This window comes from Takifugu rubripes, chromosome 17, assembly GCF_901000725.2.
Source record: "Takifugu rubripes chromosome 17, fTakRub1.2, whole genome shotgun sequence".
NCBI lineage: Eukaryota > Metazoa > Chordata > Actinopteri > Tetraodontiformes > Tetraodontidae > Takifugu > Takifugu rubripes.
Window position 1 is genome coordinate 224,187 of NC_042301.1, and position 14,516 is coordinate 238,702.

The 14,516-nt window shown below is 52.6% G+C and overlaps 1 protein-coding gene across 1 annotated transcript; it reads left to right on the forward strand.

The window, feature by feature from the left end:
* Positions 1-237: 237 nt before the first annotated feature.
* On the forward strand, positions 238-10,742 carry LOC105419567 (NACHT, LRR and PYD domains-containing protein 3-like). The gene is made up of 7 exons (XM_029850219.1): positions 238-594; positions 3,532-5,395; positions 6,120-6,293; positions 7,451-7,624; positions 9,147-9,320; positions 9,797-9,843; positions 9,954-10,742. Exons 1-7 carry the CDS (start codon positions 321-323, stop codon positions 10,517-10,519), a joined length of 3,273 nt encoding a protein of 1,090 aa, XP_029706079.1. The 5' UTR covers positions 238-320; the 3' UTR covers positions 10,520-10,742.
* Positions 10,743-14,516: the final 3,774 nt, after the last annotated feature.

Consider the following 14,516-nt stretch of genomic DNA (forward strand, 5'->3'; position numbering starts at 1 on the left):
TATAGTCCAAGGCATTTAATGTAAACACCATCTGTAAAATATGTTTATAGCACAACCCGGTAAACAATTGTAAAATAACCGCCATACTGTATTTATTAAGTTATTATCCTCACTTGCTGCTTCTTTTGCACTTCTGGTTAGATGCTAAACTGCATTTTGTTGCTCTGTACCTGTACATGTACAATAACAATAAAGTTGAATCTAATCTAATCTAATCTAATCTAATGGGCACTCCTGCTCTAAAGAGAAGGTGCAAAGTTCACTCCTGAAATGTTCCTTCACTCACTTGATTGCAGGTCTACTGCCAGCAGGACGCTACAATGGCCCAAGAGATCCTGCTGAATGTTCTGGAGGATTTAACTGAGGAAGAATTCGATAAATTCAATTTTTACCTGAAAGATCCTGGAGTCATGGGAGGCTTCAACCCGATTAAAGAGGGCCAAATAGATAACAAAAAAAGGACGGTCGTTGTGGATTTGATGGTGAAGGCTTACAAAGATCAAGGAGCCGTGGAAGTCACCAAGAAGATTTTAGAGAAGATACCTCGGAACGACATTCTGCAAAATCTTTTCGCTGACAGTTCAGATCCAACAGGTCAGTTTCTGTTCTAAAGCCTTTAATACAGGAGAGGTTAAAGGTTAAACTGTTTCTCTAGTTCGTTATCAGTGTTGCTGAGAATAAAGTGCTGAACGGAGAACAGAAAGCTCAAAACACGTCGGGTAAAACATCTTTACACTAAAATGTTTCAGAGAATTCCAGAGTTGTTTCATGATGATATATTCATAAAGCACTTTAAAACAATCATTACAATTATAAAGCAGCTCAGATAAAATAAGTATAAAAGAACACGGAAGAAAAACGGCAAAAACGAAAGCAGGATGTTGGAGAGGAAGTGATGAGTTTCCATCCTGTGCTGTCGCCATCAGAGGAAGCTTCGGTTTACTTGCTGCTAGGGCCACCGCACGTCTGCAGTGTAGCTACCAGTGTGGGCCCTGGGGAGGTTCATTTTTATACTAGCACACGAACATGTAAGATTACAATACGCGTAAGGGTAAGCATCATATGATAAAGCATAAGCGTCACAAGATAAAACAAAGCATGATATACAGAAAGGAACATATAAGAAAATGGGGGATGGATGGTCAGGTTGTCTCCTGCTATCCTGAGGTGATAGAACATCAGCTAAAGCAGGTCAGGGTTCTGGTCAGGAGTGACAATAAGTAGTTACAGCATTTTTAAATGAACAGTTTGAACCTGACACAGGATCAAGGTGCATTTTGAGATGGCTTTTAAAGATGTGGAGTAAAGGAGGCTGTCTAACGTCCGATGGCAGATGGCTTCATGATTTAGGAGCAGCACTCCAGGTGGTTCTGCTGAGATTCTGGTGCCTCCAGGAGCCGATCAGCCGCCTGAGGCCCAAAATCACAAGATTGCTGCATCAGAGGACTTTACAGGCTGCACAGGTGTGACCTCCTCCGTCCTTAGGCCCTCAAACCAGGTCAGGAAAAACCTGGAGAAACCTGGAGGAGATCCACAGCTGAGGGATCCGTCTCCCTGGGACGGGCAGACGTGCAGCAGAGGCCACGTGCACAGAGCACATCAGCATTAACAGTAATATACCAGGTCCAGGTGCATCTTCAGACGTCCTCATCAGAGATGTGGCCCACCTTCATCCTCCGGGTCCTGATGGAGCGAATCCAGGATCAGCAAGACCAGAGAAAACCAAGACCGGCAATATGTGCATTTATGTAGGAGAATATGGGAACGGGCAGGAGAGGACAGACGGGCCATGCTGTAATAAAGGCATGGATAGAGGTGTAATAAAGGCATGGATAGAGGTGTAATAAAGGCATGGATAGAGGTGTAATAAAGGCATGGATAGAGGTGTAATAAAGGCATGGATAGAGGTGTAATAAAGGCATGGATAGAGGTGTGATAAAGGCATGGATAGAGGTGTAATAAAGGCATGGATAGAGGTGTGATAAAGGCATGGATAGAGGTGTAATAAAGGCATGGATGGAGGTGTAATAAAGGCATGGATGGAGGTGTAATAAAGGCATGGATAGAGGTGTGATAAAGGCATGGATAGAGGTGTAATAAAGGCATGGATGGAGGTGTAATAAAGGCATGGATGGAGGTGTAATAAAGGCATGGATAGAGGTGTGATAAAGGCATGGATAGAGGTGTAATAAAGGCATGGATGGAGGTGTAATAAAGGCATGGATATAGGTGTAATAAAGGCATGGATAAAGGTGTAATAAAGGCATGGATGGAGGTGTAATAAAGGCATGGAAAGAGGTGTAATAAAGGCATGGATAGAGGTGTAATAAAGGCATGGATAGAGGTGTAATAAAGGCATGGATAGAGGTGTAATAAAGGCATGGATAGAGGTGTAATAAAGGCATGGAAAGAGGTGTAATAAAGGCATGGATAGAGGTGTAATAAAGGCATGGATAGAGGTGTAATAAAGGCATGGATAGAGGTGTAATAAAGGCATGGAAAGAGGTGTAATAAAGGCATGGATGGAGGTGTGATAAAAGCATGGATGGAGGTGTAATAAAGGCATGGATAGAGGTGTAATAAAGGCATGGATGGAGGTGTAATAAAGGCATGGATGGAGGTGTAATAAAGGCATGGATAGAGGTGTAATAAAGGCATGGATGGAGGTGTAATAAAGGCATGGATAGAGGTGTAATAAAGGCATGGATAGAGGTGTAATAAAGGCATGGATGGAGGTGTAATAAAGGCATGGATAGAGGTGTAATAAAGGCATGGATAGAGGTGTAATAAAGGCATGGATAGAGGTGTAATAAAGGCATGGATAGAGGTGTAATAAAGGCATGGATAGAGGTGTAATAAAGGCATGGATAGCGGTGTAATAAAGGCATGGATAGAGGTGTAATAAAGGCATGGATAGAGGTGTAATAAAGGCATGGATGGAGGTGTAATAAAGGCATGGATAGAGTGACCATCATAACCACTAACGTCATTAAAATGTCATAAATTTAGAGTTAACTGTTACCAAGACACACAGGAAGTGGTCTGACTGAGGAGGCATGCTTAGGGTTAGGGTTAACCCATCCTTCCAGATGAAGCTGCACCGCCTTTTCTTAGAATGGAGGTTTGTCTCCTATAAAGTTCAGAACTCATGATCAACCCTTCGGACCTGCTGAGACCCGCCACCACTTTCATTGTTTTTCCTGATCTGGAATCAGTGAAACTTGATCCAGTCTGAAACTTTGAGCGTCAGATCTCAACAGCAGCATCAACAGCAAATTGCTGCAGCGTCAGTCTGAAAGAATTCCAGTCGTACCTGCTTTAAAAGCTCTTCTGAGTTCTTTACTTAAGTTTTTGGGATTGTTTTACTCCAGTGATACTGTTCTTGTCTTTTTGAAATGTGAGGTCCAACTGGACCTGAGAAGAAGATAAACTGTAAAACATCAGCTCAAAGCACTCTGGAATAAATATATAATATATTCATATCTGCTGAATATATCGACTTACACATGTGCATGTATATTTTGCTTTAAGGTCCCACATGTGAACACGTCCCCATCGGCTCTTATCAATCAAACCTTCAGTCAAACCTGAGGAGCAAGTTTATGTGTGTGCAGGAAGGCTGCGATGAGAAGGCAGACGAGCAACGGCTGGACGACGTCTACACACAGCTGTACGTCACCACCGGTGGCGACATACACATCAATGCTCAGCACGAGGTCACTCAGATTGACATGGTTGGGAACCCTTCAGACACAGAACAACCCATTAGTCCCAGTGACCTGTTTACACCTCCAGCTGGGAAAGATAAACCCATAAGAACTGTTCTGACCAACGGAAATGCAGGAATTGGCAAAACCTTTCTAATCCGCAAGTTTGTGTTGGACTGGGCAGAACAACGAGCCAATCAGGACGTGCATCTCATATTGCCGTTCACCTTTCGCCACCTGAACCAGTTGAAGAAGAAAGACCGATCCTTGGCTGAACTCACTCATGAGTGCATCCAAGAGTTCAGGGCCATTCAAATAGAGGCTCTTAACAGCATCTTTACAGCTCTGCAGTCATCAGGAGACGCCAATTTTGACAGTTGTAAATTCAAGCTTCTGTTTATCTTGGATGGGCTGGATGAGAGCCGACTAGAAATGGACACCAGAACCACTGAATTCCAGGAGGCGGATATAGATGTGAAGGCACCGTGCTCGGTGGAGGTCCTGCTCACAAACCTCATTAACAGAAGTCTTCTCCCCTCCGCTCGACTCTGGATAACCACGAGGCCCGCGGCAGCCAATCTGATCCATCCGGATTTTGTGGACATGAGGACAGAGGTGCGAGGGTTTACTGACGTGCAGAAGGAAGAGTACTTTAGGAGGAAGTTCAAGGACGAGGAGCAGGCGCGCAGAATCATCTCTCACATCAAGGCATCTCGAAGCCTCCATATCATGTGTCACATCCCAATCTTCTGCTGGGTCACTGCAAAGGTTTTTGAGGATGTGTTGAAGACGCAAGAACAGCTGCCCAAGACTCTCACAGCGATGTACATCTACTTCCTGGTTGTTCAGTCCACACCGAAAAACAAGAGAGGAGACGGGAAACCTCCACAATGGAGTCCAGAGAGCTGTGAGATGATTCCAATTCTGGCAAAGCTGGCATTTGAACAACTGCAGAAAGGCAATGTGATCTTCTACGAGTCCGATCTAAGAGACTGTGGCATCACCGTCAGGTCGGCTGATGCCTACTCAGGAGTGTTCACGCAGATGTTCAGAAGGGAGCGAGGACTGTTCAAGGAGGAGGTGTTCTGCTTTGTCCATCTGAGTGTTCAGGAGTTTCTCGCTGCTCTTCATGCACATTTGACATTCACCAATTCTGGCACCAACATACTGTCAGAAAAAACAACCTTATTACGTTATTTAGGCTCTAAACTGTTCAACACCAAAATCAAACAGGCTGATTTTTACCAGTGTGCGGTGGACAAGGCCTTGCAAAATGAAAAAGGACACCTGGACCTGTTCCTGCGGTTCCTTTTGGGTCTTTCTCTGCCGACCAATCAGGCTCTTCTACGAGGTCTAATTAATGGTGAAGGCAGCTCAGAGCCCAATCAGGAAATCATTGGCTACATCAAGGAGAAGATTGGAGAGAATCTGTCCTCAGAGAGAATCATCAACCTGTTCCACTGTCTGAACGAGCTGAACGATAGTTCACTGGTCCAGGAGGTTCAACAGAACCTCAGATCCGGAAGATTGACAACAGAAAGGCTCTCCTCTGCTCAGTGGTCAGCTCTTGGCTTCATATTACTGTCCTCAGGACAAGACCTGGAGATGTTTGACCTGAAGAAATACTCTGCTTCAGATTGGGTTCTTCTGAGGCTGCTGCCAGTGGTCAGAGCCTGCAGAAAAGCCGTGTAAGTGTTCTGCAGGTGTTCTGCAGGTGTCTGCAGGTGTCTGCAGGTGTCTGTAGGTGTCTGCAGATGTTCTGCAGGTGTTCTGCATGTGTCTGCAGGTGTCTGCAGGTGTCTGCAGGTGTTCTGTAGGTGTCTGCAGGTGTTCTGCAGGTGTTCTGCAGGTGTTCTGCCGGTGTCTGCAGGTGTCTGCAGGTGTTCTGCAGGTGTCTACAGGTGTTCTGCAGGTGTCTGCAGGTGTTCTGCAGGTGTCTGCAGGTGTCAGCAGGTGTCTGCAGGTGTTCTGCATGTGTCTGCAGGTGTCTGCAGGTGTTCTGCAGGTGTCTGCAGGTGTTCTGCAGATGTTCTGCAGGTGTCTGCAGGTGTCAGCAGGTGTCTGCAGGTGTCTGCAGGTGTCTGCAGGTGTCTGCAGGTGTCTGCAGGTGTCTGCAGGTGTTCTACAGGTGTTCTGCAGGTGTCTGCAGGTGTCTGCAGGTGTCTGCAGGTGTCTGCAGGTGTTCTGCAGGTGTCTGCAGGTGTCTGCAGGTGTCTGCAGGTGTTCAGCAACACGCATCACATCTGGCAGCGTTTTAGGCAGTCGCAGTAGTTACTCCAAGAACTGATTTCATTCCGTATCATTGCACCTTCCGTCCTCATAAAGGTCAACTAAAGAAATAAGCCTGCGTCCCTGATTGTGCAGGAGAGAACCAGAAGGATTTCCTGCTTTCTTCTTCTATTCTTTTTTCAGGTTGAGTCACTGCAATCTGACGGAGAGGAGTTGTGAAGCTCTGTCCCCCGTCCTCAGCGCCTCCTCCTCTAGTCTGCTAGAGCTGGACCTGAGGGACAATGACCTGAGGGATTCAGGGCTGAACGAGCTCTCTGTTGGTCTGAAGAGTCCAAACTGCCGGCTGAAGATCCTCAGGTTAGTGCTCCTTATCAGCATCATCAGTTTTTCTAAATGGCAGCTTTAAATTTTGGTTATCTTCCAAAAAGAGGAAATATCTTTACCAAAAATGCCGACCAGCCGACCACTGTTCACTCCCACAGCTTTTAAAATGACTTAGTCTGGTTCTGGTTCCTGTGCTTCGCTCCCCAGTCAGGTCCAGGCCCCGACACACGACCCAGAACTTTGCATAAATGAGCTGTTAATTAGTGAGCAATGTGTGTTTGTGTGTGTGTGTGTGTGCGTGTGTGTGTTTGGTGGATGTTTGTGTGTGTGTGTGTGTGCATGTGTGTGATGTTCTGCAGGTGTTCTGCAGGTGTCTGCAGGTGTTCAGCAGGTGTCTGCAGGTGTCTGCAGGTGTTCCGCAGGTGTCTGCAGGTGTCTGCAGGTGTTCTGCAGGTGTCTGCAGGTGTTCTGCAGGTGTCTGCAGGTGTCTGCAGGTGTCTGCAGGTGTTCTGCAGGTGTCTGCAGGTGTCTGCAGGTGTCTCCAGGTGTTCTGCAGGTGTTCTGCAGGTGTCTGCAGGTGTTCTGCAGGTGTCTGCAGGTGTCTGCAAGTGTTCTGCAGGTGTCTGCAGGTGTCTGCAGGTGTCTGCAGGTGTTCTGCAGGTGTCTGTAGGTGTCTGCAGGTGTCTGCAGGTGTCTGCAGGTGTTCTGCAGTTGTTCTGCAGTTGTTCTGCAGGTGTCTGCAGGTGTCTGCAGGTGTCTACAGGTGTTCAGCAGGTGTCTGCAGGTGTTCCGCAGGTGTCTGCAGGTGTCTGCAGGTGTCTGCAGGTGTCTGCAGGTGTCTGCAGGTGTCTACAGGTGTTCAGCAGGTGTCTGCAGGTGTCTGCAGGTGTCTGCAGGTGTCTGCAGGTGTTCTGCAGGTGTTCTGCAGGTGTCTGCAGGTGTCAGCAGGTGTCTGCAGGTGTCTGCAGGTGTCTGCAGGTGTCTGCAGGTGTCTGCAGGTGTTCAGCAACACGCATCACATCTGGCAGCGTTTTAGGCAGTCGCAGTAGTTACTCCAAGAACTGATTTCATTCCGTATCATTGCACCTTCCGTCCTCATAAAGGTCAACTAAAGAAATAAGCCTGCGTCCCTGATTGTGCAGGAGAGAATCAGAAGGATTTCCTGCTTTCTTCTTCTTTTCTTTTTTCAGGTTGAGTCACTGCAATCTGAGGGAGTGGAGTTGTGAAGCTCTGTCCCCCGTCCTCAGCGCCTCCTCCTCTAGTCTGCTAGAGCTGGACCTGAGTGACAATGACCTGAGGGATTCAGGGCTGAACGAGCTCTCTGTTGGTCTGAAGAGTCCAAACTGCCGGCTGGAGATCCTCAGGTTAGTGCTCCTTATCAGCATCATCAGTTTTTCTAAATGGCAGCTTTAAATTTTGGTTATCTTCCAAAAAGAGGAAATATCTTTACCAAAAATGCCGACCAGCCGACCACTGTTCACTCCCACAGCTTTTAAAATGACTTAGTCTGGTTCTGGTTCCTGTGCTTCGCTCCCCAGTCAGGTCCAGGCCCCGACACAGGACCCAGAACTTTGCATAAATGAGCTGTTAATTAGTGAGCAATGTGTGTTTGTGTGTGTGTGCGTGTGTGTGTTTGGTGGATGTGTGTGTGTGTGTGTGTGTGCATGTGTGTGATGTTCTGCAGGTGTCTGCAGGTGTTCTGCAGGTGTTCTGCAGGTGTCTGCAGGTGTCTGCAGGTGTTCCGCAGGTGTCTGCAGGTGTCTGCAGGTGTCTGCAGGTGTTCTGCAGGTGTTCTGCAGGTGTCTGCAGGTGTTCTGCAGGTGTCTGCAGGTGTCTCCAGGTGTCTGCAGGTGTTCTGCAGGTGTCTGCAGGTGTTCTGCAGGTGTCTGCAGGTGTTCTGCAGGTGTCTGCAGGTGTCTGCAGGTGTTCTGCAGGTGTCTGCAGGTGTTCTGCAGGTGTCTGCAGGTGTCTGCAGGTGTCTGCAGGTGTCTGCAGGTGTCTGCAGGTGTCTGCAGGTGTTCTGCAGTTGTTCTGCAGGTGTCTGCAGGTGTTCTGCAGGTGTTCTGCAGGTGTTCTGCAGGTGTCTGCAGGTGTCTGCAGGTGTTCTGCAGGTGTCTGCAGGTGTTCTGCAGGTGTCTGCAGGTGTCTGCAGGTGTTCAGCAACACGCATCACATCTGGCAGCGTTTTAGGCAGTCGCAGTAGTTACTCCAAGAACTGATTTCATTCCGTATCATTGCACCTTCCGTCCTCATAAAGGTCAACTAAAGAAATAAGCCTGCGTCCCTGATTGTGCAGGAGAGAACCAGAAGGATTTCCTGCTTTCTTCTTCTTTTCTTTTTTCAGGTTGAGTCACTGCAATCTGAGGGAGAGGAGTTGTGAAGCTCTGTCCCCCGTCCTCAGCGCCTCCTCCTCTAGTCTGCTAGAGCTGGGCCTGAGTAACAATGAGCTGAGGGATTCAGGGCTGAACAAGCTCTCTGTTGGTCTGAAGAGTCCAAACTGCCGGCTGGAGATCCTCAGGTTAGTGCTCCTTATCAGCATCATCAGTTTTTCTAAATGGCAGCTTTAAATTTTGGTTATCTTCCAAAAAGAGGAAATATCTTTACCAAAAATGCCGACCAGCCGACCACTGTTCACTCCCACAGCTTTTAAAATGACTTAGTCTGGTTCTGGTTCCTGTGCTTCGCTCCCCAGTCAGGTCCAGGCCCCGACACACGACCCAGAACTTTGCATAAATGAGCTGTTAATTAGTGAGCAATGTGTGTGTGTGTGTGTGTGTGTGTGTGTGTGTGTGTGTGTGTGTGTGTGCGTGTGTGTGTGCGTGTGTGTGTGTGTGTGTGTGTGTGTGTGTGTGTGTGTGTGTGTGTGGTGGATGTGCTTGCATGCAGGTTATCGGGCTGTCTCATCACAGCAGAAGGATGTTCTTCTCTGGCCTCAGCGTTGAGGTCCAACCCAACCCATTTAAAAGAACTGGACCTGAGCTTCAACCATCCTGGAGATGATGGAACGAAGCAGCTCTCTGCTGTTCTGGAGGATCCAGAGTTGAGCCTGGAGGTTCTCAGGTAGATGCAAACACCCTCCCTAAAATGAAGACCTGATACTATTTATTGATGAGCATGGAGACCTTCCAGACGTTCGCTGGTTCAAGCAGCACATTGTGAGATCTGAACCACCTCTGAGCTGAGAGATGTGATGCTTTCTGGACCTTCAGGGTACGAGAACCCACATAAGGGAGAATAAAAGGGTCACGTCAGAGATACAAAAAGATCAGGTGATGCCAGCACAACCATCTGGGCTGCAGCCACTGCCTGTGAGGGAATCCTTAGAGAGAAATAGGCAAAGTTCTCCTCCATGACGTTGGCATATGGAGAGATGTCACAAATCCAGCTCTGAGGTTCACAAACCGAATCAAGAGCAAACCGGTTCAGGCCGACCCAAAGTCAGGGACGAACAGTGTAGAGCTCAAGGTTGAGGTGGCATCTGTTGAACCTCTGTCCTGCCTTGGATTTCATTTCCTCTGTGTCTTCTCCCAATCCAGACTGGACCATTGTGGGAAAGAGAGACTTAAGAGTGGTGTGAAGAAGTGTAAGTGATCAACTTGATGCGTCAGCACGTCACGCTCTGAAAAAAGCAGCAGTTAGTGGACTCAGTTGTGTTTCATGAGCTGGTTCCTGGTTCCTCCTCTCTCCCTTTAGATCACTGTGAGCTCAGCGTGGACATCAACACCGTCCACAGGTCAATCCAAGTGTCCAACAACAGGGTGATGAGGAGAGTGGCCAAGAACCAACCATATCCAGCCCATCCAGAGAGGTTTCAGGACTGTCCCCAGCTGCTGTGTAGCAACAGCCTAACTGGTCGCTGTTACTGGGAGGTGGAGTGGACAGGATATGTTTACATTTCTGTAGCATACAAAAAGATCCGGAGACATGGAAGCAGTCTCCAATGCTGGTTTGGAAGGAATCAGCAGTCTTGGAGCCTTGTGTGTACTAACAGAGGTTACTCTGTCCTCCACGATGACAAAAGTGTAGCCCTCCTCACCTTCTCATCCACTGATCCTCGGAGAGTCGCCGTCTATGTGAACTACCCCGCTGGCACTGTGACCTTCTACAGAATCACCACCGACAGCCTGGTCCACCTCCATACATTCACAACCACATTCACTGAACCGCTGTTCCCTGGCTTTGGCTTTAGTTTATGGTCTGGGTCCTCGACCAGTTCCTCGGTGCATTTGTGTTCGACCGCAGGAGAAGCTTCCGTCTGAAGAAACACGAGGGTTGAGCTCACGGCCTGAATATGAGTTCTAGACCTGCTGGATGTTCATCATGAAGGTTCCGTCTGTCCAACCAACCTCATCTTTCCTATTGCTGATTCCACAGGTTGTCAGGAGAGAGCAACGTGATCCTAGCAAAACTGGCTGTTTTTCTACACCTTTGTCCTTTATTTTTAATTTTCCTGGTGAGATTAAACCTCTTTTTCCAAAGCGACTCAGCCAAGTTGGCCTCATCCTTCATGATCACCATGAGAACTCACAGATGTAAACAGTAACATAGATCCCAAGAGGAGACAGAGAGCTTAGAACGGAGAAGAGCCAAAATTAACATCCAACATCAGAAAAGCAATGTCAATTCTCAATTTAAGGGTCTTGAATTGTCCAAGCGTGAACTATGGGGTGTTTAGAATGTTATTCCACAGCCAGCTAAATAATCATAGAGCTCTGGAAAGGCTGCCATCTAGTGGAGCAAATGTTGTAGGCACCATATAACACAACTGTGATCATCAGTATAAGATTAAGATTAAGATGTACTTTATTCATCCCCGTGGGGAAATTGAATTATATTATAGTAGCAACCTATACAAAGTATAGAAACAGAATAAATAAATACGGATAAGATTAGAAGGTTATAAGCATATATACAGCATATATTATAAGCATATATATATAATATATACATAATATAATATATACATATTATAAGCATTATAAGTATATAGACATAAATATAGAATAAAATAGAAATAAAGAATCAATAGAAAAATCAGGTCGTCAACGCTGTGCCGCTCCGCCCCCATGGTGACGGCGTCCACGGTCTGCAGCCTCCACCCGTCTCAACGCTGTGCCGTTCCGCCCCATGGTGAGGGCGTCCGCGGTCTGCGGCCTCCACCCGTCTCAACGCTGTGCCGCTCCGCCCCCATGGTGACGGCGTCCGCGGTCTGCGGCCTCCACCCGTCTCAACGCTGTGCCGCTCCGCCCCCACGGTGAGGGCGTCCGCGGTCTGCGGCCTCCACCCGTCTCAACGCTGTGCCGCTCCGCCCCCATGGTGAGGGCACGCCGTCCCATCTAGAGCGGAGCGTGAACATCTGTGATGGCTTTGAAGAGTTTCTGTGTGAGACACCTGGTGATGTGAAAAATCAGGTCGTCAACGCTGTGCCGTTCCGCCCCATGGTGAGGGCGTCCACGGTCTGCGGCCTCCACCCGTCTCAACGCTGTGCCGCTCCGCCCCATGGTGAGGGCGTCCACGGTCTGCGGCCTCCACCCGTCTCAACGCTGTGCCGCTCCGCCCCCATGGTGACGGCGTCCACGGTCTGCGGCCTCCACCCGTCTCAACGCTGTGCCGCTCCGCCCCCATGGTGAAGGCGTCCGCGGTCTGCGGCCTCCACCCGTCTCAACGCTGTGCCGCTCCGCCCCTATGGTGAGGGCGTCCGCGGTCGGCGGCCTCCACCCGTCTCAACGCTGTGCCGCTCCGCCCCGATGGTGAGGGCGTCCGCGGTCTGCGGCGTCCACCCGTCTCAACGCTGTGCCGCTCCGCCCCCATGGTGAGGGCGTCCGCGGTCTGCGGCCTCCACCCGTCTCAACGCTGTGCCGCTCCGCTCCGATGGTGAGGGCGTCCGCGGTCTGCGGCCTCCACCCGTCTCAACGCTGTGCCGCTCCGCCCCCATGGTGAGGGCGTCCACGGTCTGCGGCCTCCACCCGTCTCTACGCTGTGCCGCTCCGCCCCGATGGTGACGGCGTCCACGGTCTGCGGCCTCCACCCGTCTCAACTCTGTGCCGCTCCGCCCCCATGGTGAGGGCGTCCACGGTCGGCGGCCTCCACCAGTGTCAACGCTGTGCCGCTCCGCCCCCATGGTGACGGCGTCCACGGTCTGCGGCCTCCACCCGTCTCAACGCTGTGCCGCTCCGCTCCGATGGTGAGGGCGTCCACGGTCTGCGGCCTCCACCCGTCTCAACGCTGTGCCGCTCCGCCCCCATGGTGACGGCGTCCACGGTCTGCGGCCTCCACCCGTCTCAACGCTGTGCCGCTCCGCCCCCATGGTGAAGGCGTCCGCGGTCTGCGGCCTCCACCCGTCTCAACGCTGTGCCGCTCCGCCCCGATGGTGAGGGCGTCCGCGGTCTGCGGCCTCCACCCGTCTCAACGCTGTGCCGCTCCGCCCCGATGGTGAAGGCGTCCGCGGTCTGCGGCCTCCACCCCTCTCAACGCTGTGCCGCTCCGCCCCCATGGTGAGGGCGTTCGCGGTCTGCGGCCTCCACCCGTCTCAACGCTGTGCCGCTCCGCTCCGATGGTGAGGGCGTCCGCGGTCTGCGGCCTCCACCCGTCTCAACGCTGTGCCGCTCCGCTCCGATGGTGAGGGCGTCCGCGGTCTGCGGCCTCCACCCGTCTCAACGCTGTGCCGCTCCGCCCCCATGGTGACGGCGTCCGCGGTCTGCGGCCTCCACCCGTCTCAACGCTGTGCCGCTCCGCCCCCATGGTGAAGGCGTCCGCGGTCTGCGGCCTCCACCCGTCTCAACGCTGTGCCGCTCCGCCCCGATGGTGAGGGCGTCCGCGGTCTGCGGCCTCCACCCGTCTCAACGCTGTGCCGCTCCGCCCCGATGGTGAAGGCGTCCGCGGTCTGCGGCCTCCACCCCTCTCAACGCTGTGCCGCTCCGCCCCCATGGTGAGGGCGTCCGCGGTCTGCGGCCTCCACCCGTCTCAACGCTGTGCCGCTCCGCCCCCATGGTGAAGGCGTCCGCGGTCTGCGGCCTCCACCCGTCTCAACGCTGTGCCGCTCCGCCCCTATGGTGAGGGCGTCCGCGGTCGGCGGCCTCCACCCGTCTCAACGCTGTGCCGCTCCGCCCCGATGGTGAGGGCGTCCGCGGTCTGCGGCGTCCACCCGTCTCAACGCTGTGCCGCTCCGCCCCCATGGTGACGGCGTCCACGGTCTGCGGCCTCCACCCGTCTCAACGCTGTGCCGCTCCGCCCCCATGGTGAAGGCGTCCGCGGTCTGCGGCCTCCACCCGTCTCAACGCTGTGCCGCTCCGCCCCTATGGTGAGGGCGTCCGCGGTCGGCGGCCTCCACCCGTCTCAACGCTGTGCCGCTCCGCCCCCATGGTGAAGGCGTCCGCGGTCTGCGGCCTCCACCCGTCTCAACGCTGTGCCGCTCCGCCCCTATGGTGAGGGCGTCCGCGGTCGGCGGCCTCCACCCGTCTCAACGCTGTGCCGCTCCGCCCCGATGGTGAGGGCGTCCGCGGTCTGCGGCCTCCACCCGTCTCAACGCTGTGCCGCTCCGCCCCCATGGTGAGGGCGTCCGCGGTCTGCGGCCTCCACCCGTCTCAACGCTGTGCCGCTCCGCTCCGATGGTGAGGGCGTCCGCGGTCTGCGGCCTCCACCCGTCTCAACGCTGTGCCGCTCCGCCCCCATGGTGAGGGCGTCCACGGTCTGCGGCCTCCACCCGTCTCAACGCTGTGCCGCTCCGCCCCGATGGTGACGGCGTCCACGGTCTGCGGCCTCCACCCGTCTCAACTCTGTGCCGCTCCGCCCCCATGGTGAGGGCGTCCACGGTCGGCGGCCTCCACCAGTGTCAACGCTGTGCCGCTCCGCCCCCATGGTGACGGCGTCCACGGTCTGCGGCCTCCACCCGTCTCAACGCTGTGCCGCTCCGCTCCGATGGTGAGGGCGTCCACGGTCTGCGGCCTCCACCCGTCTCAACGCTGTGCCGCTCCGCCCCCATGGTGAGGGCGTCCACGGTCTGCGGCCTCCACCCGTCTCAACGCTGTGCCGCTCCGCCCCCATGGTGAAGGCGTCCGCGGTCTGCGGCCTCCACCCGTCTCAACGCTGTGCCGCTCCGCCCCGATGGTGAGGGCGTCCGCGGTCTGCGGCCTCCACCCGTCTCAACGCTGTGCCGCTCCGCCCCGATGGTGAAGGCGTCCGCGGTCTGCGGCCTCCACCCCTCTCAACGCTGTGCCGCTCCGCCCCCATGGTGAGGGCGTTCGCGGTCTGCGGCCT

Coding starts and splice junctions, on each gene's coding strand:
- LOC105419567 (XM_029850219.1), top strand. CDS start 321: ATGGCCCAAGAGATCCTGCTGAATGTTCTGGAGGATTTAACTGAGGAA. Junction 5,396..6,119: donor AGAGCCTGCAGAAAAGCCGT/GTAAGTGTTCTG, acceptor TTCTTTTTTCAG/GTTGAGTCACTGCAATCTGA. Junction 9,321..9,796: donor TTGAGCCTGGAGGTTCTCAG/GTAGATGCAAAC, acceptor CTCCCAATCCAG/ACTGGACCATTGTGGGAAAG.